General features: G+C 38.1%; 1 protein-coding gene across 1 annotated transcript; it reads left to right on the forward strand.

The window, feature by feature from the left end:
- Positions 1–995: 995 nt before the first annotated feature.
- Positions 996–26,419, forward strand: HACD4 (3-hydroxyacyl-CoA dehydratase 4). Its single transcript, XM_052645242.1, has 7 exons — positions 996–1,052; positions 5,224–5,327; positions 7,545–7,672; positions 17,282–17,394; positions 21,769–21,875; positions 24,442–24,567; positions 25,715–26,419. Exons 1-7 carry the CDS (start codon positions 1,015–1,017, stop codon positions 25,792–25,794), a joined length of 696 nt encoding a protein of 231 aa, XP_052501202.1. The 5' UTR covers positions 996–1,014; the 3' UTR covers positions 25,795–26,419.
- Positions 26,420–27,206: the final 787 nt, after the last annotated feature.

Raw genomic sequence — 27,206 nt, forward strand, 5'->3', positions numbered from 1 at the left:
GTGTCTGTGCTATGGCATATGGGGGTGGCAAAGGGAAAAGATGGTCCCAGTCAGACCTTAGAGGAAATAGAGTGGGGATGGCGGGGAGGGGAGGATACCTAACTAGAGAGAGAGGAAGGAGGCAGGCGCAAGCAAAGTCCAGCGTGGCACCAGGAGGAGGGGTGAAACTGGTAAATGCCTTGGACTAGCGGAAGAGAAGGAGGAGCTGTAGATGGGGGCTGTGTTTGATGATAAAAGATCACTCCCTCTTGGCAGTCCTTCGGCCTTCTCTCCTCTCTCTCCAGGCCATCCAGGACTCTTCCTCTCTTGCTGCTTGGCCTGGGCACCGATGACACCGATGACTGATTAGTCACCAGTGTTTGCTTGTAAATCAGTTTTCCCTTTAGATCAAACGCTCCCCACGAGCAAGAACTGAGTGCATCCAGGAGAGGTTAACGGCAAGGGAGTCTGATAACTGAGGAATCAGGCCTTTTGCCTGAAAAGGTGTGAGGGAAGGCGCGCTCACAAGCATCCTCGCCGAATCGTGACTTTCACAGCTGAGCGTCCTGAGAAGCGCCCAGCTGGGGCTCACGCATCCCGGAAGGCTTTGGGACCGCTTGACTGCACGCTTCTGGAGATCAGAGGTCAGGGGTGGGATCTATTCACTTCCTCCAGGCTGCAACTGGGAGTCTCAACCCAAAGACTGGGAAGCTGGGTAAGGACCCCGGTGAACCTAACTTGGGACTAGGGTGTGTTGGGGTCCCCGCCAGGCCAGCCCAGCCTCGCGCACCAGCCGAACCCCGCTGGCAGTCGTAGTACTGCTGGCTCCCGCCGCCACAGGAACTTCATGAACTTGGTTTTCTTCTGGTGCCCATTGCACGACCTGGGTGGTTGTTGTTTTTTTTTTTTGTAAATTGAGTGCGGAGAGGCCCCGCCCTTCCGCGCCTGGCAGCCCAGCCGCCCAGCCACTCCTCCCGCGCTCCCGGGTGGGTGTTCCTTTCCGGACGACGCTGGAAGACTTGGTGGCGGCGGCCCATGGGACCCGTGGCGCTGCCCGCCTGGCTGCAGCCCAGGTAGGGCGCTCGGCCCGGAGGGTGGGGAGGGGGTCGGGAGGAGGGGCCGCCAGGGGGAAGGGTGCGGGTGGGGGGTTGTGGGTGGTGCCCACATAGTTCCGCGGGGCGAGCACCCGCCAGCGCCGGATCAGCCTTACGCCTCACGTTCCCTGGGGCTCTGGACAGATATTAGCTAATACAGTGTTCTCGGCAACCCTAGGAATGACTGTTACTTTCCCCATGCTACAGCAGAGAAAGGACAGGCTGCGTGGCCGCCCTTCCTTTTGTACGCTCTCTGCGGTCTTTCTTCTCTTCCCCTTCCTCCGACCTGGAGCCCTTCCCTTTCCTTTTCTCTACCTGCTGCAGAAGCACCAAGCACACGTGTAGATTTCAGGGGCCCCGGTTTTCCAGAAAAACTGATTCAGTGTTATGAGGGTAGAGCCTGAGATGTCTATGTTTATCCCACAAGTCAAGTGACTGCTGTAGGTTTCAGGGAGGCATTCCTTTCCCCTACTTTTTCAGTAGTGCCGTAGTCATCTGTAGGGGTACCCGAGTGCGCTCATCAAGCTACATTTTATCTGCTTCTCAATTTATTTCCTTTATTTCTGAGAGGTTTCATATCTCCAGCTAGGAAAAAAATCTTGTCTACCCCGATCTGGCTACTTCCACCACTTTTTAGAAGCAGAGACAACACTTCAAACAGTGCTTCCTCTGACCCGCTCAAACGTGTATCTGTTCATCTTTTCTTAGTCATATCCCCATCAACCAATTTTCAAACTCAGCTTCACTTCCCTTTTCTGGCCCTTAAACTGCTTTCTATGTGTGCCTGGTGAAGGAAACTATCTACTCTTGCAAACTATAATAGGCAGTGGTAAGATACTGACCCCAATCACAAAAATGCACTCAGATATCAGTTCAGTTCGGCTCAGTCGCTTGGTCGTGTTCAACTCTTTACGACCCCATGGACTACAGCATGCCAGGCCTCCCTGTCTATCCCCAACTCCCAGAGTTTACTCAAACTCATGTGCATTGAGTTGGTGATGCCATCCAACCATCTGATCCTCTGTCGACCGTTTCTCCTCCTGCCTTCAGTCTTTCCCAGCATCAGGGTCTTTTCAAATGAGTTAGTTCTTTGCATCAGGCTGCCAAAGTATTGAAGTTTTATCTTCAGTATATTCAGGAACTGATTTCGTTTAGGATGGACTGGTTGGATCTCCTTGATGACCAAGGTACTCTCGAGAGTCTTCTCCAACACCACAATTCAAAAGCATCAGTTCTGCGCTCAGCTTTCTTTATAGTCCAACTCTCACATCCATACATGACTGCTGGAAAAACCATAGCTTTGACTAGACAGACCTTTGTTGGCAAAGTAATGTCTCTGCTTTTTAATATGCTGTCTAGCATATTAAAAGTTGGTTATAACTTTTCTTCCAAGGAACAAGCATCTTTTAATTTCCTGGCTGCAGTCACCATCTGCAGTGATTTTGGAGCCCCCCAAAATAAAGCCTCTCACTGTTTCTATGGTTTCCCCATCTGTTCGCTGTGAAGTAATGGGACCGGGTGCCATGATCTGAGTTTTCTGAGTGTTGAGTTTTAAGCCAACATTTTCACTCTCCTCTTTCACTTTTATCAAGAGACTCTTTAGTTCTTTGCTTTCTACCACAAGGGTGATGTCATCTGCATATCTGAGGTTATTGATGTCTCTCCTGGCAGTCTTGATTCCACCTTGTGTTTCATCTAGTCCAGTGTTTCTCATGATGTACTCTATATATAAGTTAAATAAGCAGGGTGACATATACAGCCTTGACGTAATCCTTTCCCTATTTGGAACCAGTCTGTTGTTCCATGTCCAGTTCTAATTGTTGCTTCTTGACCTCCATAGAGATTTCTCAGGAGGCAGGTCCAGTGCTCTGCTATACCTAGCTCTTGAAGAATTTTCCACAGTTTATTGTGATCCACACAGTCAAAGGCTTTAGCATAGTCAATAAAGCAGAAGTAGATGCTTTTCTGGAACTCTTGCTTTTTCGATGATCCCACGAGCAATTTGATCTCTGGTTCCTCTGCCTTTTCTAAGTCTAGCTTGAACATCTGGAAGTTCACAGTTCACATACTGTTGAAGCCTGGCTTGGAGAATTTTGAGCATTACTTTACTGGCATGTGAGATGAGTGCAATTGTGTGGTAGCTGAGCATTCTTTGGCATTGCCTTTCTTTGGGATTGGAATGAAAACTGACCTTTTCCAGTCCTGTTTTCCAGCACTGCTGAGTTTTCCAAATTTGCTGGCATATTGAGTGCAGCCCTTTCACAGCATCATCTTTTAGGATTTGAAATAGCTCAACTGAAATTCCATCACCTCCACTAGCTTTGTTCATAGTGATGGTTCCTAAGGCCCACTTACTTTGCATTCCAGGACATCTGGCTCTCGGTGAGTGATCACACCGTCATGATTATCTGGGTTGTGAAGATCTTTTTTGTATAGTTCTTTTGTGTATTCTTGCCACCTCTTCTTAATATGGTTTGCTTCTGTTAGGTCCATACCATTTCTGTCCTTTATTGTTCTATCTTTACATGAAAAATTCCCTTGGTATCTCTAATTTTCTTGAAGAGATCTCTAATCTTTCCCATTCGGTTGTTTTCCTCTATTTCTTTGCGTTGATCACTGAGAAAAGCTTTCTTATCTCTCCTTGCTATTCTTTGGAACTCTGCATTCAAATACATATATCTTTCCTTTTCTCCTTTTCTTTTCACTTCTCTTCCTTTCATAGCTATTTGTAAGGCCTCCTCAGACAGCCATTTTTCTTTTTTGCAGTTCTTTTTCTTGGTGATGGTCTTGATCCCTGCCTCCTGTACAATGTCACGAACCACCATCCATAGTTCTTCAGGCACTCTGTCTATCAGATCTAATCCCTTGAATCTATTTCTCAGTTCCACTGTATAATCATTAGGGATTTGACTTAGGTCATACCTGAATGGTCTAGCGGTTTTTCCTACTTTCTTCAATTTAAGTCTGAATTTGGCGATAAGGAATTCATGATCTGAGCCACAATCAGCTCCTGGTCTTGTTTTGGCTGACTGTATAGAGCTTCTCCATCTTTGGCTGCAAAGAATGTAATCAAGCTGATTTTGATATTGACCATCTGGTGATGTCCATGTGTAGTCTTCTTTTGTGTTTTTGGAAGAATGTGTTTGCTATGACCAGTGAGTTCTCTCGGCAAAACTCTATTGGTCTTTGCCCTGCTTCATTCTGTACTCCAAGGCCAAATTTGCCTGTTACTCTAGGTGGTATTTCTTAACTTCATACTTTTACATTCCAGTCCCCTATAATGAAAAGGGCATCTTTTTTGGGTGTTAGTTCTGCAAGGTCTTGTAGGTCTTCATAGAACCGTTCAACTTCAGCTTCTTCAGCATTACTGGTTGAGGCATAGACTTGGATTACTGTGATATTGAATGGTTTGCCTTGGAAACCAACAGAGATTATTCTGTCTTTTTTGAGATTGCATCCAAGTACTGCATTTCAGACTCTTTTGTTGACTAGGATGGCTACTCCATTTCTTCTAAGCAATTCTTGCCCACAGTAGTAGATATAAGGGTCACCTGAGTTAAATTCACCCATTCCAGTCCATTTTATGTTTGCTGATTCCTAAAATGTTGATGTTCACTCTTGCCATCTCCTGTTTGACCACTTCCAATTTGCCTTGATTCATGGACCTAACATTCCAATGATTGAATTACCCTGCCTGGGAATGCCACCATTGCTACTCCCTTCTTGTAACTATAAACTAGTTATCCTTCAAGTTATGCACTTAGCAGGAACACGTTGACCACATGGGCCTCTCTCCATCCATATTTTATTTTCGAAAATACTCAAAGCTAACTTTGCAATGCTTGCTTTTATCCCTTGGGGAGCAGCAAAGTTAGAGGTTTATCACAGCTGAAAGTGAATGTTGAAATAGAACCATATCTGGCGCTAAACAAACCCAGGATGGTCACTGTAACAGATAGTGTGTGCTTTTGAAATCTCAAGGGGGTTAGAAGAGTATCCAAGTTAAAAACTCGGATATGGATTAATTGTCTCTTGCTCGCTCAGATTGGCCAGTAAATTAGTTAAAAAATATGTGTATAATGCTGAAAAGGTGATTATAAAGGAAGTGTTTAATGTGTTTAAAGGAAGTATTTTCTTGTATTTTTTGTAGGTATAGGAAGAATGCCTATCTTTTCATGTACTACTTAATCCAGTTCTGCGGCCACTCCTGGATATTTACAAATATGACAGTCAGATTCTTTTCATTTGGAAAAGGTAAAAGCCCAAAACAGTTTTGAATTTTTAACGTTTAATCCTCATTTTCACCTAGTCCTAGTTATAATTTAACTTCTGTGAACTTCACCTAATATCCTTCACTTCTCTGAAATTTAGTGACCATATTTTTCAGTAAGCATGCTTCATTCTTAATGCAAAAACCAAAACCTGTTTGGAGGAGGCGGTACGTAAAATGAGGGAAAGGGAAGTGAGTTCTCTTTGAGTAGGCACTGGCTCTGAAAACATAGACATGCCATTGGGGTGTGCCATTTCCCTCTTCCTTTTTTGGTTCTGCACCAAACCTTAGCAGATCTGGTGTGCGTTGAAGAAATCTGTAAATTCCTGTGTAACTTTTTCTTTTTCCACGTAGAAATTAGAAATTAACCAGTTCTTGTTTCTTATTCCCCAGGTTTAAGGTAACTGGAAACTACTAACAAATGAAAGACAAACTCTATATTCCCCAATCATCTATTTAATCCTTTTAAAAGGCAATGTGTCCATAGGAAAATGACACATTTTGTAGACGACTCATCACATATAGAGGAGTTAGCGTTAAAGGTTTAAGTCATAAGCTTTCTCCAGTTTCCTGAAAGTAGGGATTTTTAAATGCATTTAAATTTTCAAAAAAATGAATCATTAAATGACTGTCAAAATAAAATTCTTTTCATTTTCCATCCCAACATGGATAAGGGTCATCACAGTTTCCAACTGTTGCATGACTTGACAATTTGAGCAACTGCTGGTTGCAGCTAAAAACAAACATGTAGTATATATCTGGGATAAGTCATGCTCTGCTCATCAGTTCAGCCTTTGATATCGTGAGAAAATTAATCTTTTTCTGTGATACCATAAACTATTGATGTTGCTTTTTTTTTTTTACTGCAGATTTGCGGATAAATTCTTGCCTTTGTTAAGAACCTCCAAAGATATAACTTGAGGGCTGTATTTCAACTTTTGAGTGTTGGGAGTCCTCAAGCAGAGGACAACACAGGTGTTTGGAAAACTTCCTTTTGTTTTTAGGAAAAAAGCATCACTTCTAGACCTTGGAAGTTAGCTGTGGCTTCGAGGGCCTGTTATAGGTTGTTCACAACATGAGTAACAAGACATGAATTTATTCTTATGCTGCCTGGCTTTTCCAGTGGGGGGAAGTGCCTTAGTCAGCAGTATACTTATTTCTTAATTGTGATCTTGCCATCCATAATTAGAGAAGTTGCATTTTATTAAAGAAACACAACCCATTTCTACAGAAGGCAGCTTGAAAAGAACTATGTGGGGGGTCAGTACAATTTCCAAATCAGTGTATAAATTAAGTAGCTCAGTAGCACTCAAGCACCTGGAGTAGGCACCAGCTGCCTTCTCCCTTCAGGGAGCCGTGTGACTGATCATGCTTTTATGGCAAGTAGGACTGTATATGCCTCAGGAATCATCCATAAAGTGGGAATGATAATAATGTCTACCTCATAGAGCTGCTGAGAAGAGAAACCCTTTGATAAATTACTATCATGTGAATGATCACTAGGGAGTGAAGACGATAAAGATTTCCCTAGATGTTTCTTAATATGGCAGGATTTCATTTAAAAACCAGCACATTCATTCTATTTAGAGAGACATTTGTTTCTGTCCATTTCAGCTCTCTCAAATGTAGTATTTGTTTGGAGCCCTCTGCAATGGGCCCAACTCACCAAAATCCAGAAAGCACTAACCATGTACATGCAGGACATAAATGCTATATAGATGGAGGCTGTTATTTGATATCATGGCATCATTAATGCCATTTTCATAAATCTTCTCTGAAATCGTATTTTCTCATCTCTGTCATTCTCTTGTCCATAGACAAGGAGTGGGCACAGCAGTTTCTCTAATAAACTCGCTTTCAGCCTGTTTTCACCGATGTAGTCTAGAGTCTAACTGTTTACTTTTATGCTGGAATTCCTTTAGAATCATATAAATGGGGAATAAATGCTTTAGCTTTGGTCATAGAGCCTTCTTTTTCAAGTTTTAAATTCGTTTTGAAAGAGGAGCAATTAAACTGTATAATGATGTGAGGTGCTTTCTTTGGTTACATAGTATTTGTAATTTAGAAATCTAGGAAATTTCTCACATGTACAAAGGAAAATGAAGTAAGGAATCTCAGTTGTATTTCAAACTGCTTCCTAGATTTGGGTTGTGATCTAGATTTTACTTACTATGTCTGTATTTTTAATTCACTGGACACAGATTCAATGGTTGACACTTTTTATGCAATTGGACTTATGATGCAACTTTGCCAGTCTGTTTCCCTCTTGGAGTTGCTGCACATATATGTTGGCATTGAATCAAACCATCTTCTTCCTAGGTTTTTGCAGGTAGGTCTTAATCACATTGTTTATATTATAGAATCTGTTGCATACGTAACTTTGTTCTGTTTACAGCCTCTCGACTTTATGGCAGTGAAAAAGCCAACCTTTGCTAATGTGCAACCCAAGTCACTAACATGGAGAATTCCATGAAAAAGTGAACTCATCCTAAAACACTGCATAGTCAGAATTGCCAGTTGGAAGCAGAGAAATGATGCTTGCTGCTTTGTGCAGCACTATAGGGATCCTCTGCTGGGACGAGATTTCATATCCACTGCCCAGTCTCACTATGCCATGGCCTTGGGCAGTGTAGTACAGAGTAAAGGCATAGGATGGGAGCCATTCAGACTTGGGGTTTGGTGCCTGGCTCCTCTACCTACACTGGGATACATTAACCACCATCATCCAGCTTTTTAGGGAAAAGGATGCTACATACATTACCTGGAAAAGAATAAATTTGCAAAAAAAAAAAAAAAAAAGTACCCTTCATCTAAGTCCAGAGATTAGAATACTCCCCAGCTATTTCTTGTTCATTCTGCCCCTAGTACTGAATGCAGTTGCAAAGGAGTGGTCTTTTGTGTTTATTTAGTATAGCATCTACTTGTACAGGGGCTTCCCTTGTGGCTTAGCTGGTAAAGAATCCTCCTGCAATGCGGGAGACCTGGGTTTGATCCCTGGGTTGGGAAGATCCCCTGGAGAAGGGAAGGCGTTTCTCCAGTATTCTGGCCTGGAGAATTCCATGGACTGTATAGTCCATGAGGTCGCAAATAGTTGGATACCACTGAGTGACTTTCACCACTTGTACAGACCTGGTAATGCTGTAGACGTGGCTTCAAAATTGGAAAAGACTCCTGAGAGTCCCTTGGACTGCAAGGAGATGCAACCAGTCCATCCTAAAGGAGATCAGTCCTGGGTGTTCACTGGAAGGACTGATGTTGAAGCTGAAACTCCAATACTTTGGCCACCTGATGAGAAGAGCTGACTCATTTGAAAAGACCCTGATGCTGGGAAAGATTGAGGGCAGGAGGAGAAGGGGATGACAGAGGATGAGATGGTTGGATGGCATCACCGTCTCAATGGACATGGGTTTGGGTAGACTCCGGGAGTTGGTGATGGACAGGAAAGCCTGGCGTGCTGCAGTTCATGGGGCTGCAAAGAGTCAGATATGACTGAGCGACTGAACTAAACTGGCTTCAAATTCCAGTTCTATCTCTTAGTTATATGAGTTTAAACAAGTAATGTAATTGTTCTGAGCTTCATTTTCTCATGTGATATGCAAATAGCATGTATATTCTGGAATAACTGAGAAAGTAGGTGGGACCTGGTAGCTGTTGCTGTTATTTTAGGTATCATTTGTTCCTCTGCCATGTCTTGAGCCCTAGATGACCATGTTCCTTTTAAAGGCAGGTTGAAGGAAGATGGGAAATTCACGGGTAGAGATTTAGTAAAGGAAATCATTGCTGAATTAAGGCAAGAAAAATTAAAAAGTGATATTTCCCTTAAGGAGAGATAAAGGTGGCTATATGAACATACATTTAAAATTTACAGAAAAAAGTATTTTCATTAGTATAATTTTAACTATTTGTAAAATAAATGTTAAAAAATGGATAACTAAATGTGACAAATTTGCATTGTAAAAATAATTAAAATATTAGAATCTGATTGTAATGCCAACACCTAGCAAAGTGCTTAGAACATAAACACCTTAAATTTTGTTGACTGAAATAGTGGCATAGATCTTTATATTAAAATTTGCTGAAATATCATGAAAGTTTAAAAGATGGAAATCAGAGTGTAATCCTGAGGAGCCTATCGAGAACTCTGCATTACAAGTTGATAGGAGATTTTAAATTTTGCTTATTCATTAGACGTGGAGATATAGTATTAGGATGAAGTTACTTTAGTGTTGAAATATCAAATGTAAAGTAAAAATTGGGGCAATATCTAGAGTACAAACTAAGAATAGTTAGTTAGCTAGCTAAGACCTACATGGAATTGCCTTAAATGTATGTCCTTACAATACGAAAAGGGGTACATACACATCTGTCCCAGAAAAGTGAAAGTGAAGTCGCTCAGTCGTGTCTGACTCTTATCGACCCCATGGACTGTAGCCTACCAGGCTCCTCCCTCCATGGGATTCTCCAGGCAAGAGTACTGGAGTGGGTTGCCATTTCCTTCTCCAGGGGATCTTCCTGACCCAGGGATTGAACCCGGGTCTCGTACATTCCAGGCAGACACTTTAACCTCTGAGCCACCAGAGAAGAGGCATATTATTTAGGAACAAGATTTATTGATATGTATTATCTGTAAACAACTTAAGATGCATATAGCATTGCTTAACATTAAATGTACAGGCTTCCCGGGTGGCTCAGTGGTAAATAATCTGCCTGCCAAAGCAGGAGACATGGGTTCAATCCCTGGGTCAGGAAGATCCCCTGAAGAAGGAAATGGCAACCCACTCCAATATCCTTGCTGGGAAATCTGGTGGACAGAGGAGCCTGGTGGGCTACAGTCCATGGAGTCACAAAAGATTTGGACACATTTTAGCAACTAAATGCTAATTTTAGAAAACAGAATTAACCCAGGTTAAATAAAAGCTATATTCTAGCATATGGAATTATTTTTCTTGGAGTATGATCAAATTCATCTGAATCTAAGTCATATTTTCTTTTGGCATACCTTTTTAGACTTTGTACTTTTTTAAGGCTAAATTGGATAATACTAATTTTATGGTAAAACAGTTTCAAAGTTAAGAGCAGTGTTATTTTAGTTATTTCCAAAGTAGGAAATGCAAATGAGAAACTGGACAGGTAAATCTGTAAGAAAGAAAAGCATCTTAAATATGTCTCAAAGATCTGCACAGTATTTCTGCTTTCCAAAAGTATGCAGGCTTGTCCAAAAACAGAAATTGTTATTAGAAATCCGATTTCTTGCAGTTCTAGAAATTCCAGGATATTTAAGCGTGATTTTAATCCCTATTAATTGTAACTCTATTGATTTATAGAAGTATGATCACTTGTAATTGGACTGTATCCTGGTTTGGTAATTAAAAAATAATGGCAAGTATACATTGGCACTTTTATTTGAATGTGAGGAGGCAAAGTCTCCTGTTGATGGGGCTCAACTGGTTTTTAAGTCTTTGTTGTTGGGAGGAATCAGGGAATCATCATAGTAGGGATGACAGTTCTTCTCATCCTGGGCCAATTATTATTAAATTTTTGCTATGATATTTGTCTTCCTCTTTAATTTATCTGTCCTCTGTTTCTTTTATTCATTTACTATCTTTTCTATGGTTTTCAGAATAGACATGATGTTCAAAAAAGCTTCAAAAACCCATGTGGTCAGGTCCAAAGTTTCATTTTAACCCCCTTCCTTAGAATTCTGTAGACAACTAGAAGAATTCCCACATTATAAGATGATTCTGAGGCCCCTTCTTTAAAATAACCAAACAAAACTCTAAAGCTGTGTAATCGTTCTTGGTTTTCCTGTTTCCCCATCTTTAAATGAAGAAACTGTAGTTAAGAATGTAGCTAAGCTACTCACACAATACTCATAGCTGATTGCATCCAGTATTTTGAAAAAATGCACAATATCTAGCTGCTTTGAAGTAGATTGAAGAGAATTCTGCTCATGTGTGTTATTATTTTGACATTACCTTTGTGACACTGGTAAGTCACAATAGAACTGTCTTTTTTGTAAACTGCTTTGCCAAAATATGAAGATGAGTAATTCCCCAAAGCAGTAGGAACAATTAGCTAGTTGAGCAATTAGAATCACAGGTATAATATCAATTGATGGTGGTATGTGTTTATATATACATATGTATATGTGTATACATTTTTGTAGCTCACAAAAATATGTTTGTTTTCTTCTGTACATTTTTAAATGTTTTATACTCATCTTTATTTGACAGGGAAAAGCCATTGTGATTTTCTAATATTACAGTTGCTAGAGGAGAAAGGGCTTCCTTGGTGGCTCAGAGAGTAACGGATCTGCCAGCAATGCAGGAGACCCGGGTTCGATCCCTGGGTTGGGAAGATCCCCTGGAGAAGGAAATAGTAACCCACTCCAGTATTCTTGCCTGGAAAATCCCATGGACAGAGGAGCCTGGTAGGCTACAGTCCATGGGGTCGCAAAGGGTGAGACACAACTGAGCGACTAACGCACTAACACTAACCAAAGGAGAAAGAGAGGGTAAGACCTGTTGACAATAACACTATGATAGTTTAACAGAGATGTATATTTTATATATTTTTTAAAAATACAGTTTAGGGGAAAAGAGCAAAACTGCAACAAATAGTTGTTTATATACATCCATTTTTATAAACACATGACAATAAAAATTATATCAGGAAAAAAATTTTTGATATTTTAAAATTGTAAAATGGGAAAGTAAAAAGGTCCAAAAGTAGCATATAACTATAGTTAAAAGTGATAATTGAAAACTAGGTCTCTCTTCTGTCCAATTCCTTGCTCTCAAATGAGTGTGCCTATTTCATTAGCTTGATTTTTTTAAAAAGTTGAATTGGAAACTAGTATTTTAGTAGATTTAATCAAAACAACTTGGCTTTTATGGAGCGGAAATGCCATCAACCTTGAAATATTGATTTTGAAGGACTCTGTTCTGACTTTGCTTGTGTAGAAGCCTGAGAAAGAGGTCTTTATTGATATATAATAGCTTTAGGATGTTTCAACTCAAGGAGAGGGGAAAATAATCCACAAAATTAACCTTTGTGTATTGACATTAGGCTGATGTGCCTTTAGGAAACCCTCAGAGTTATCCACTTTACTCCTTTAGCTTTTGAGAGAGGCTTGAAATGCAAAGACTGTACATAACTGAATTAAAATGGCTAAATTCTGTCCCCTGACCTTTGCATCACAATAAACACTGCTGCACATGTATTCATTTGACACAGTTTTTAAATCTATAAATCAAAATCCTGGGAATTATTACCCCCACATTATTGTGATACAGAAATTCCACTTTGTGTTACAGAAATTCCATTTGTGAGCTCAGATTGCAAGAACAATCCTTTTTTTTGCCAATAGCACATCCTATTTCTGATAAGGACAAACAGGAGTCTGTTGTCAGAAATCACTCCAAAGATTTCACAGTCGCAGATTTTGTAAGAAAAAACGTAAAGTCTGTCCCCAAGGAGAGTGTCTTAAACCCTTTTAGAAACACAGCAAAGTTTCACCTTAATCTCTTTTAATCCATGAAGCAGGTGCTTCTTTGCATTGGTAGATTAAATAATCTTTTTTTCCCCTATGAAATCATATAACTTTCTCTCCAGTTTTGAGTTGGGAACAGGCTTATATTGTTAGAGATAAAAACGGTACTGAGGATTGTGTCATGCTATGAGATTCTCAAAACTTTGCTTCCTGAAAATGAATTATATACACAGTTCGCTCTGTAGGTAGGATTTTTTTTTTTCTTTTTTCTTTTTGGTACCTTTTGTATTTCATCAGTGAAGTTCTTCAGTGTGATAGTTATAAAGCTATTGTTGTTCAGTTGCTAAGTCATGTCTGACTCCTTGCGACCCTGTGAACTGCAACACACCAGGCTTCCCTGTCCTTCACTGTCTCCTGGAGTTTGCTCTAACTCATGTCCATCAAATCAGTGATGCCGTCCAACCTCCTCATTCTCTTTCTCCCCTTTTCCTTTTGCCTTCAATCTTTCCCATCATCAGAGTGTTTTAGTCATAGTATAATTTTAAGGATGCTGATATTAGCTTTATTTATTAATAGTCTTGACTATCTACAAGAAAAATATATTTTCTTATAAACTATATTTCTTATAAACTAATTACTACTTTAAATTATACTTATTTTTATCTCCAGTATAATGACTTAACACAAAAGTTAAATGACTTACCCAAGTTCACATAAATTGTAAACGGTGGAGCAAAAATTTGGATTTGGGTTAGTTTTCCTGAATACTCAACTATTATGCTACACTTGTTTACAGTGTCTATCTCACAAACTAGGACATAAGTACCTATGTCCTTATAGGCTGGGACATAGCCTTCTTCTTAGGCTGGGATTTGATCTTGTTCATCTTGCCATGTTCACTGGGATTCAGAATAGTGCACTCAATAAATATATATTGTTTGATGAATAAATAAACATATACAAATAGTATTTAAATACTTTTGTCTTACAGAAAATAATTGGTGACTTTTCAAATTTAAGGGTATGTGTCTGAAGTTCTCAACAAAAGTTCATAGGGTTAAAGTAGTTTGGGTTATCCATTTAGTAATGTAATAGTCTTTGAAGCTACTACTTAAAGACTAATTAAACAACTACTTGATTTTTAAGACTAGAAATTCTCTCTACAGTTGAAGTATGATTTTTACCCCTTCAATAGTTTCTAACTAATTTGCTAGCTGCCATTAAAAAGTAACACTTTAATTTTATCAAATTAAGTTCTTTAACAAAGAACACTTTAATTTCAGTCATTGCTTAATCTGGAGTTCAGAATTCCCAAACAGAACATAAAACTGCAAAGTAGTTTTATAGTTTTTGAGTTAATTTTTATATATTTTAGTTGGCCACATTACCACCATGTTTAATGTGGCCCAAGTTAGTGTTTTCACTGTGCTTTTATTCTGCCTGTTTGAGTTGCACAAAACATTACAAGACCCTTTATTAGTAATTGTCATGTTCTCATAGGATTTGTCTAAAATGACAAAGTGCTAAGTTGTCCCAAGGATGAAGCTCTAAATAACTAGTCAACTATTATATGTAAAGAAAGTAATAAATTTTAAAAATCTATTCTTGAAAATTGTTTTGGTGTTGATTCAGAAAATCAAGGAGATACTTTTAAGTTTTAACTTTTCAGGAGAGGCTTTTTTTTTTTTTTTTTTTTTAGAATAGACTGTGACCTAGACTTTATATCTGCTTCCCTGGTGGCTCAGATGGTAAAGTGTCTGCCTACAATGTAGGAGACCTGGGTTCAATTCCTGGGTCGGGAAGATCCCTTGGAAGGAAATGGCAACCCGCTCCAGTACTTTTGCCTGGAAAATTCCATGGATTGAGGAGCCTAGTAGGCTACAGTCCATGGGATCGCAAAGAGTCGGACACAACTGAGCAACTTCACTGGTTCACTGATAGACATTATATGAGGGTATAGCTCATTAAAAAGCAAAGGTGAAAATGTCTTAGTGTCTCAGAACAAGGAATTTAGAATGACGTGATTTTGATTCCACATCTATAGGCAAGTCATTTTCACTTTGTAAAATGACTACAAAGAACGCTTTCTTTGTAAAAGGCAGAAAATAGCAGTAGCACTTCCTGGGGTTGTTATGGAGATTAAATGAGATGGCATGGGTTTAGATACTGGCACAAAGTAATCAATAAATATTGGGTTTTTTAAAAATCAATTTAGGAATATTGCCAACTACATTCTCCCATTGTCTTGCCATTGAATGGTCAAGATAGAGTTAAATAACCATCAGATAATTTGTTAATTAGACAGACATCATAGAGGGGGTGATGGGTCTGCACATACCTGTATGTATGTGGTTGTGTTTTGGGGGGCATGCTTATTGCCTCTTCTATGCAGTTGGGATTCCATCACCAATGTACCACAGTCCCTTAAGTGATTATTTTCAACAGTGTTTCTTTGGGCAGCTCCAGCCCCTCTTAGGAGATTCTTTTCCCTCCCTACTCATCAATTGAGGGGCAGCCTGGCATCAGAGATTGCTTATAACTCTGGAAGCCAGGAGACTCAGGATATATGTTTCCAGGTCTGCCTCTAGGTTGGGCAAATCACTTGATTTCCTTATTTGTAAAACGGTGGGGTTGGACATGTATCTAGCAGAGCCCCTAGAGATTTGTCTTATCTGAAATAGCTTATGTTCTTTATTACAGTAGTCAGCCATGTAATTAGAACTGTGTTTGTGTGCACACATCCATGTGTTTATCTCCTGAGATTTTGATCAAAAATTAGATAATTTTCCCAATTAGCAGACACTGATGAAATGTAAGATTAGGCAGTGCCTAAGTACTTGTTTGCTGCTAAGATCTTGTTATCTGAAGGTTGCTGTGTGTCATGGCAGCAAGCTCGGATCATTCAGTAATTAATCATTTCAGTTAAGTCTACTTCATTACATAAATATGGTTAAGTCAAGAAACTAGAGCATTGAAAGAAAGACGAACAAAGGAAAAACTGCCACATAGGTAGCTTCCATCGATTGACTAAGGTTTGAATCGTGTCTAATTTCCTTAGCTAAGTAAGGGCCCTCTTGACTCACCAATGTGGTTATAAACACGCTGATACAGCTTCTACATGTGAATTTCTGATCCTCTGGCCTGATATTGGCAAATTTTGGATTTCTCTGCACTAGGTGATTTTCCAGGACTAACAGGCTGTGATTTGAAGTCACAGATTATCCAAGTCTTTTCTCCCTGATCCGCTTTAAAAGTAAAGACAGCTACTGAAAGACACAAGTCAGCCCTCGTCTTTATCACTAATACGCTCTCTCAATCTCAGGGATGTTTTCCTGTGACCACTGTGAGGAAAGTAAAATATTCTATTAAAAACCAACAAAAATGCAGAATATACAAAGTATATTAATACAGCATAAGAATACATATATTTAGATTGGAAAGAGGAATGTGTATTTCGAGGTCAGTAATTGGAGCTAAGCCATTAGTGTGTGCGTTCTCAGTGATTTACAAATGCTTACTGACTTGGAAAAAATATGAATTTGTTGAATTCTTTTCACTTTGCACTAGCTTATGAAGGTTAGGATTATACTATTTCCCTTCCCTTTCTCCCCTTCTCCCACCTCTCAACACTCCTGTACCACCCCTCCCCCCAAAAGAAACTATGGTGGCTTCTTGGTTGGATGAAATGGCAATTTCTTGGCCTGACATTCAAAACTCTTCACAAGCAGCATGTTTTCAATTTTATCTCCCATGGTTCTGTTTGTGCACTTCCTTTCTGGCCCTCAGGGATGTTTTGGCCCCCAGCACAGCTGTCTTTTCACACCTCTGCCTCTTTGCTCTGGCTGCTCCCCAGGATGCCCACTCTCCTATCCAGTCTACCTGACAAACCCTGTCCATTCCTCAAGATCCAGCTGAAATGTTGCCTGTCTCCATATGTCTCTCTGCATCCTTTTCCCTCACAGTTTATCTCCCCCACCTCTCCTCTCATACATGGCCCTTTAAATGACAGCATTACTCACACTGTGCTATAGCGAATGCCCCACATTCTCCTACCGTTGCTCCCCTGTGTAGCAAGGATGATGCTTTTCATTGTGTATGTTGTCTTAGCATCTGATATATAGTGGACACCCAATGAAAGCTTGTCAAAGTGAGTAAAACCATGTGTTCATGTGTCACAAGAAGGGAAATGCTGTGATTCGGATGAAATATCTGTTATCTTTTTATCCATTACGTTCAATTTGGAGAATACAGAAAAAAAGAAACCAGAAAGGAGGAAATGAAATTGACCCATAACCTTACTCCCCCAGAGATCGTATTAATTGTATAGTATACATATTTAGAGTTAAAGCATATTTTTTAAAAGGAACTTTGGTTCTTAAAATTAGAAAATTACCTACATGCTAAACAGATGATCCCAATTCTTGACTTTGCTATTTCTTTTGTTAGCTCACAGAAAGAGTAATTGTCCTCTTCATGGTGATCACCGGTCAAGAAGAAGTCCAAGAGAAATACGTGGTGTGTGTTTTATTCATCTTTTGGAATCTGTTGGATATGGTTAGGTAAGGAGGCAAAATAACCTCTTAAAGCCAGATTACTTTCTACAGTGAAACCAGTATTAGTTGCTTGTGTTTGATTGCTCAGAGAAAAATATATAACCTCTTTTCATATTATTTTATCTTGATATGGAAATGTATTTTTTGTGTTCTCCATAATGGGCATATCAAAGATAATGAAAACCTACCATGGTATTACAAGAGCGAATCAGTGCATTCAGGCATAATACCAAATGGGAATAAACCTCACAGCTGTTTGCTAATGAAAGGCATTCTCTGCAATTGCTCTGGTACATGTTACTTTCATAAATAAAGCCAGACTTTTCTATCATAGACACAATTTACAAAGTTGGTTTCTTTGAATTCAAGAGTATTTTAAATATAGGGCTTTATTTCTTTGGGGTGAAAAACACACCTCCACAAACATGTGTATACAACTCCAGCAGGTTCAAATAACTGAAGTTTGTTCATGAACTCACTGGGAATCCTTGGACTTCAGGTTTAGAATCCTTGCCCTAGTTGGTGTTGTGTTGACTTCTAAATTCTCAAGCTTTGCAACGAGATGAGCCTAGTAGTATCGCTACCAGCAATACTGTAAAATAGCCTCTTTGCACAGTGGCTCACTTTGGAGAGGTTCCTAACTGCTACTTCTTGAAAACTGTCCCTCTTGCTTGAAAGACCTGGATGTGAATGGGTAACAAAAGGCCGCAGCATTTTAGCAGAGGTTATATAAATTCTTTATTGTCAAAATCTTGGCTGAGTTAAGACATTCTAAGTAGAATGAATTAAAATGAAATATTTTGTTGAATTAAAGTGACTATAATTCTTTGTTATATATAACTTGGTTATTTCTCACTTTTAACTGAAAGATTTGTGGACTTAGGGCAAATTTTAGGGACTTTTATAGCCTGTGACTTTCTGTTTATGAGACATGGAGCCTCATCTGGGACTGTGTCTTGCTTTCTTGTTTGTTTGTTTTTTTTTTTTTTAATGTACATCATTTTTAAAGTCTTTATTGAATTTGTTACAATATTGCTTCTGTTTTATGTTTTTGTCCTTTGGCCACAAGGCATGTGGGATCTTAGCTCTCTGACCAGTGAGCAAACCCTCACTCCTTGCGTTGGAAGGCGAAGTCTTAACCACTGGTCTGCCAGGGAAGTCCCAGGGAACTGTGGCTTTCTGACGTTTTATTCTCTGGTATACCCACTTCTTTCAGTGTCAGTCCAGTCTCAGATAAGTTCAGTAGGCCCATTAGAGAACAAAGTAGTTTTGGCATTGAGAGTGGTATTGTGATGTGATGGAAAGACTTTGGGACATAGACGTAGAAGATCTCAAGATGAACCTCACCTCTACTACTTAAATGCTTGGACAAATCATATAATCTTAAAAATAACAGCAGTGGGATAATTCATGGACCTTAATATTTACCCTTTTAAAGTATAAAATTTGTTGATTTTAGTTTGTTCAAAGATATGTGTAACCATCACCAGTATCTAATTTGAGACCATTTTCATTGCCCCCCAGAGGAGCCCCAAATCCATCAGCAGTCATGCCCCCTTCCCTCTCCCTCCCAGCCTCTGGCAACCTCTAATATATTGTCTGTATGGATTTGCCTGTTCTGGACATTTCATATAAATGGAGTCACATAATGTGCTTTTTGTGATTGGTGTCTTTCACTTAGCATAATGTTTTCAAGGTATAGCCATGTTGTAACAGGTATCAATATTTTATTTCTTTTTATGGCTGAATAATATTCTATTATACCAATATACCAATTTTTATTTATTCATTTGTCAGCTGATGGACTTTGGGCTGTTGCTGCTTTTTGGTCAGGAGGAATACTGCTATGAACATCCATGTACAAGCTTTTGTGTGCACATATGTTTTCATTTCTCTTAACCTAGGAGTGAAATTCCTTAACTGCTTAACCATTTTGAAACTCTTTTTTCCTGTATAAAATGGGGTTAGAATTAACTTCCAAATTTACCTTAGAATGATGTTTTGAAAAGCAGTTTCCTCAACCTGATGAAAGTATCTGTAAAAACTCAACAGCTAACACGATGGTTAATGGTGAAAGACTGATCTTTCTTCCAAAGATCAGGAACAAGACAACAATGTTTACTCTTGTCTCTGCTATTCAACATTACACTGGACGTTCTAGGTACAGCAGTTAGGCAAGAAAATGATATAAAAGTCATCTACATTAGAAAGGAAGGAGTAAAATTATCTCTATTAGCAGATGACGTAATTTTATATTAAAAAATCACTAGGAATTCACTGAAAGCACTAGAATAAGCTAGTTCAGCAAAGTTGTAGAATACAAAATTGATACACGTTTGACCCTTGAACAGGGTGAGGGTTGGAGTGCTGACTTTCTGCAGAGTTGAAAATCCATATATAACTTTTCATGTATAGAGTTCCTCTCTGTCTGCAGTTCTGTGTCTGCATTCAACTAACCAGAGAGTGTAGCACTGCAGTATTTACTATTGAAAAAAATCTTCATATAAGTGGACCCACATAGTTCAAATCTGTGTTTTTCAAAAGTCAGTTATACAAAAATTAAGTGTATTTTAATGTACCCATTTTCAAGGGCCTATCCTAAAATAAAATTAAAACAATTCCATGTACAATAGCATCTAAAAAGTACTTGGACATAAGTTTAATAAAAGATGTGCACAACTAGTGCACTAGAAACATTGTTCAGAGAAATGAAAGGAGATCTAAGTAAATGGAAAGATGTCCCATGTTTGTGAGTTGAAGACAATGTTTTTAAGATGGAACAGTTCTCAAGTTGATCTTCTGCATTGCAGCTTCAATGCAGAAGTTGAGAAGCTGATCCTAAAACACATATGGAAACCTCAAGAAACCAGAGTAGCCAAGAGAATCTCGAAAAAGAAGAACATAGAAGATTCACATTTCTCAATTTCAAAACTTACTACAAAGTAACAAAAGTTGCACACATCAAGAGTGTGATACAGACTTAAGGATATAGCATGGAATAGGATTGATAGTTCTGAGATAAACTTTCAAATTTATGGTCAGTTGATTGTTGACAAGAGGCCAAGATCATTCAGTGGAGAAAAATAGTGTTTTGGAATAATCTTTCAGTCAAATAATGCTGGGCCAACTATATATCCACATGCAAAAGAAGGAATTTGGTTTGTTACTCCATACCATATATAAAAATTAACTCAAAATGGATTAAAAACCCAAACAGAAGAGCTAGAATTATAAAATTCTTAGAAGACATAAGGGTAAATGTTTTTGATCTTGGATTTGACAATGGATTTTTAGGTTTAAAACCCAAACCACAAGCAACAGCAAAAAAGAGACACACTGGACTTCTACAGAAATGATTTCTAAACATATGAAAAGATTCTTACCTACTCTTGCAATAAGAGAAAAAAACATCAAAGTAGTGAAATGCATTTTTTCCTTGTATTGGTAAAGAACAAAAAGTTTGATAACATGCCGTATTTGGTGAGTGCTTACACTACTGATGTATATTATATATAGTGTATACACAGAGATAGGCACACGCAAAGTATTTTGGAAAGAGTATATAAGAAATTGGCATTGGACATTGCCTCTGAGAAATGGAATGAGGGTCCTGGAATGAATGAAAGATTTACTTTACTGCATTCATGTTTTCAAAGTTTTGGATTTTGTTTTGCCATATGTATGCCCTCCTTCTCCAATAGTTCTAAGTGTAGTCCCTGGGCCAGTGGCATCAGCATCACCTGGAGCTTGTCTGTAATACAAATTCTCAGGTCCCTTGAATTAGATGCTCTGGAGATGCATAGCAATTTGTGCTTTAGCAAGCCCTCTGAGTGATTCTGATATATGCTTAAGCTTGAGAAATAAAAAGATATTGACTGCTTCATCTGTTACATCACAAAGGCAGGTTTAAAATCACCTCCTGTACTCAAAACACGCTCCTAAGGCCCATTATTTAGTTGTTTACACAGGATGGCCCATTTTTTTAAAAAAAGTTTTAAAATTATTTCCATAGATATTTATAGGTCTGGCTGTCTTAAGAAACTTCGCTGCTGTATAAAATGGGGTTGGCTTCCAAGTGAAACTGAAGTCACTATTTGAGGAAACTTGTAACTGTAATTTGCTAAGGGACAAGAGTTACATTTTTCTCTCTTTACCTCTATAATTATCTATGATCCACCCCGTGAGACAAGCCAGACTGACAGGGTTCCTCTCCCTCTGTTTTTCACCTCTTCTCCTGCTTACATTACAGGAAATAACGTACGGAATTTGCATGCTCTCCAGTTTTATCTGTGTATTCAGTTTCAAAGTAAAGTGTTTTCTTCTCCTGTTATTTCCCAGACACCAGCAGCAATGTTTATGAGCAAACTTGTCTCCTTTCAGGTACACTTACAGCATGTTGTCAGTCATTGGAATATCCTATGCTGTCTTGACATGGTTCAGTCAAACCCTGTGGATGCCAATTTATCCTTTGTGTGTTCTCGCTGAAGGTAGGAAAAGAGTGACTTTCTGTATTGTTTACTGACAAAGCAATAATGGTTCACAACACTTTCTGATGATTAAATTACTATTTTTGCCACTGTTCAGCTGACTCAGTGTTATCTCTCCTGGCATACTTCCCTTGATGCAAAGAAGCAAAGCATTAAAAAGCGAAGTTAGAGAAGGAAGCAGTTCTGCACAGTAGACAAAATATGGGATGAGGAATAAGGACATCTGAGTGCAGGCCCTTACCTTCATTAACTCGCTGAGTTTTGGGTAAATCATTTAACCTCTCTAAGTCTGTTTCCTCATCCAAAGAGGGTTTAACGTTTAGTGACTCAGTGATTATTTTTAATGCATAGAAATTCAGTTCCCCCTAGCAGGACTAGCCTCCTCACTTACCAGCTATTGTGCAGCCTACTTTGTTAGAGACAATTAACTCCACATATAGATCAATCATCGGTTTCTCAGGGAAACATTTCTCAACTTCCTCATCTACACCAATTCCCCCTATGAATCTCTTTAGTAAAACCTTAGCAGTAATTAGACACTTGCATGATTCTTTGATTAATATAGATTTCCCTGTCTAGTCTCTAAGCTTCACGGGAATACGGGGTTGTCTTTGTGTCTCCCTTCCTTTCTCTTATGAACCCAATGTACATGATCAATAAACAAAGAATTATTAAATACAGTGTGAAGTAAGCTGATTACTAAGCCTAAATGTAAAACTTAAGCTTAAAATCAAGTGATTAAACACATCTATTTGCAAAGAGCTTGAAGATATTTGTGGAATATAAGCTTCCTTCTGTAATAGATTTAGCAGACAGGAAGGAAACTCTGAAACAGACATGGTAAAAGTTTTTGAAAACCAAAGGCATAAAGAAATGAAGAGAGCACATGTTAAGGTAACTAAGGGAAAACATTCAGAAATATTTAAAATAAAATGATGGTGATGTTGATAATAATTGTAAAGTATATATGATATACCCACATGTTTTCTATCCACCAATGACCAGAGAAAAAGAGCTTATATTCTAGTAAATCATATTAAGTATAATCTTAAAATATGTTTTGTTTCAAAAGGAAGAATTATTGAGTTTTGAAATTAGACTATGCCAAAAGAATCTAGAAAATCTTAAAAACTATAAAAAATGGATTGCACATTTATTTGAGAACAAAATCCCTCACTCATTGAAACATTTATTATTAAGTACATTCATTTGTTAGATAATATGAAGAACACTGTAAAGAATATATAAAGGAATAAAGTAGAAATATGACTAATATTTTCCTAAGAATAAGGGATTGAATAAATATGTAGTAGACTTTTCTTTTTATTCTGTAATTGTAAGCCTTCTTGTTTCTTAGGAAAGCTATGTTTGTATATGGTTGCTGTAAAATGCATATTCTTTGATTAAAATTAGATTCATAAACTTATTCTTGCAATTAAAAAAAGCATATGCAGAAAAGTTTTGAAAGCATATATAACAAAATATCAATAATGATTAATTCTGGGTGGTGGAATGTAGGTGACTGCAAGTTTGTACGTTTCTATATAGTTCCTTTTTTTTTTTTTTTGGTGTGAAGTGCAGACTCTATGCTGATGCCACTGTCTGGCTATAAAATCTGTAGGTACCTGACTTTTCCTTCATCTTTTAAGAAAAGAAATTAAAAATAATAATTTTAGACTCGCAATAAGTTTGCAAAAATAGTGCATTGTTCCCATGTACCTTCACCCAGCTTACCTCAATGATAACATCTTACATAACTATAGTACATTGTCATTTTATTCCATGAAATGTTATTAAAGGTCTATATATGAGATATAATTCCATAGAATATTCAACTCTTTTTATTTGACAAGAGCCTCCTCCTTCAAAGTAATTGGAGGCCAGCATTTCTCACACTATTCCTCAGAATTTTTATCAAGTACTGCTTGGGATGGGGAGGAAGAAGGAGCTATTCCAAGACCAGTTAAACTGAGGAAATGGGTGAAACCAGTTTCTTATTGCAGGACTTGACAGCATCTCCATTCTACCAATGTGTGTTGTGAAACTCTTAAGAGGAAAATATATGAAGCATTTTCCATGTTCACTCATCTATCACCACTACTTGTGGCTAAGTGGACAGGTATTCTGAGATACCATTTTTGGTACAAACTACTATGTATAAAATAAATAAGCTAAAAGGATATGTTATACAGACAGGGAATATGGCTGATGTTTTATAATAACTATAAATGGAGTATAGCCATTTATACTCCACTATACAAAATTGTGAATCACTCTGTTGCACACCTGAAACTTATACATCATCTATACCTCAATAAACAGAGAAACACAGTAAACTCTTTCTGTGTAGGCACAATAAAATAAAACAAGGATAAAAATTCAGCAGATCACACTGCTGTAATGGCCTTGCCAATCTGATCTTCAGTGCATTTCCATACCAAATTATATTTTGGCAAAAGGATTCAAAATCAAATTCAGAATATCCTTCAATTGTGTTAACATACATACATATCCTGTAGCAAGTTAAGAAGGGAAACCTTTATGATTCGTTTTTTTCTTTAAACAGCATTTACCATCTATCAGTCGCTGCCTTATTTCGAATCATTTGGCACTTACTCCACAAAGATGCCCTTTGACTTATCCGTCTATTTCCCATATGTGCTGAAAATATATCTCATGATGCTCTTTGTAGGTAAGTGGCTTTTCTATTTTGTTTTTGCATTCTTCCTGTGCTTTTTTGGTTTGTGCTGCCATCTACCTTAGTATCAATAGAAAGGTCTGTAAACACGTGGGAGATGAAAGAAGAAACCTGGAATGATGAACTGGACCTTATTACCTATTAGTAAAGCACTTAGAAGTTATTTCTAATGGTTTTTGTAGGACATTATGAGATCAAATATATCACTGTATGAACAAAAAGAGTTTTACTGGCAGAAAATGTAACTGCTTTGTGTATAAAATTTTTACCAACAGACACAAGCATCTATAAAGAAAATCAGGATGTCAAACTAAGTAAACTTGGCTATCTTTGGATTTCCCATTTGTATCTGTTTCTGTTTCCTGTTTGTTTGGCCATATGTGCTAGCATTTCCTAGCAGGCAAGTGGGAATAGGTGCTAACGACTCAAGAAAAATATATGGAGCAAAAAGTTAAGCTGAGAAAACCTGATCAATTAATTAATCTGTCCAGGAAATTGAGAAACAGCCTTCTGCTGTTAAATTTTAGTTTCATCAGCTCTAACCCTCATACATCCTTAAGATAAGTATTACCTCTAGAAGATAACAACTATCAGGTATGTAAGAACAACACATAAAAGAGAAGACAAATGTGAAACTTTGGGGGGAATGGAGAGAGCTAAAGAAAGGGGGAAAGTTCCTTCTTTGTAATATGCAGAAAAGTAAGATGGAGGAATTTACTTCCCCTTCTGCAGAAAATCTGGAGTATTCTTCTTTGGGTCTCCTTTGCAAGTGTCTTCTTCCTGGACTCCAGGCAGTACGCTGTATTTCAAAACCATGGTTCTTTTCAAAGAAATGGTTGCTGCTGCTGCTTCAGTCATGTCCAACTCTGTGCGACCCCATAGATGGCAGCCCACCAGGCCCCACCATCCTTGGGATTCTCCAGTCAAGAACACTGGAGTGGGTTGCCGTTTCCTTCTCCAATGCATGAAAGGAAAAGTGAAAGTGAAGTCGCTCAGTCGGGTCTGACTCTTAGCGACCCCATGGTCTGCAGCCCACCAGGCTCCTCCGTCCGTGGGATTTTCCAGAGTACTGGAGTGGGGTGCCATCGCCTTCTCCAAAGAGATGGTTAATCTAATTTTGCCATTTTCTTCTCTACCTTAGGTATGTATTTCACCTACAATCATCTATACTCAGAAAGACGAGACATCCTCAGAGTGTTTCCCAATAAGAAGAAAATGTGAAGCATAGCACTGGGATGTGACATGAGAAAGAAGAGGCTTGTGGAGTCAGCTGCAGGAAACACAACAGGGGAAGCATTCTGGTGAACAGATATCTAGTATTTGACAAAAATCCATAACATGGAATAATTGCACTCCTCCCCAGAACTCTTGACATACACGGCAGTCTGTTTTTCTCACATTGTTTTTAGCTCATATACTCTTCACAACCTGTTTCACCAAAGCTGTGAATTTTACACAAGTTAAGTTTGTATCGTGTGAAGCCTGACTATTTTCCTGTAAAGTTAATGAGAAGTAGGATTTTAACTGGAGTAGATTCAGTTAAACTAAGAAACCAAAGTTGTTAATTTAAATGACATCTATTTACATCTGTTTCTTTTCGCTTCTGAGTTCCCATGTAGCAGCTAATCTGTGGGAGGGGAGTGATGTGTAATATGCTCTGTGCTTTTCTAGAATAGCCCATTTTATAGACTGATATCACTGTGCCCATAGTTAACCCCCACCTTAAACATTAGACAAATTTTGAAAATAAAACATTTTTCCAAACACTGGAAGAGTATTTGTTAATATTACACAAGTTGATTGGACTTTGCTGTCTATAAAGAGGACCCTGAGGAAAACAGATACATGCAACCCATTGTTCACAGCCACACGGTTTACAGTAGCCAAGACAAAGAGGCAACCCAAGTGCCCATCAACAGATGACTTGTTTCACAAATCATGCCCCATATTCCTTTTTTGGAACATTTAATCAGGTCATATACATACCTTACATGGAGATAAAAGGTACACAAATATAATAAATCAATTTAAAGAAAACTGAGAACTAGTGATGCTTCAGATTATTTGTTACTGAATTATTATTGCTAATTACTATAAGCCGTATATGTCATCACTTACAGGTTTCACAGGTGTTCCTTTCTTTGAAGATCTAAAATATATATGAATAATTTACTAATAGAATTTTTGTACCTTCAGTATATCATTCATTTTTCTTGAGAGAATTATAAAATCTTGTTATCCAATAACTATGTAAAAATCGTACTAAACATTGTGTTAACAATAAGAACCAAGTAATGGGAATGTCATTATAATAATGGGTAAACTTATTTCCACTAAATAAAATATTTAAAAAGAAACAATTGAGTACTACTAAAGATAGTTGGTATATTTATATAGTTAATAATTTTTGGAATTTTAAAATAAGTTATCCTTGTAAGAAGCTACATTTTATTTTGCTCTTGTTTTTATTGGAAGTATAGTTGACTTAAAATATTATGTTAGTCAAGTGTACAGTATAGTGAGTCAGTATTTTTGCATCATATGCCATTATTGGTTGTTTTAAGTTAATGGGTATAATTCCCTGTGCCACACAGTATATCCTTGTTGCTTAACTGTTTCACTTATAGTAGTTT

Source organism: Budorcas taxicolor, chromosome 8, assembly GCF_023091745.1.
Source record: "Budorcas taxicolor isolate Tak-1 chromosome 8, Takin1.1, whole genome shotgun sequence".
Lineage (NCBI taxonomy): Eukaryota > Metazoa > Chordata > Mammalia > Artiodactyla > Bovidae > Budorcas > Budorcas taxicolor.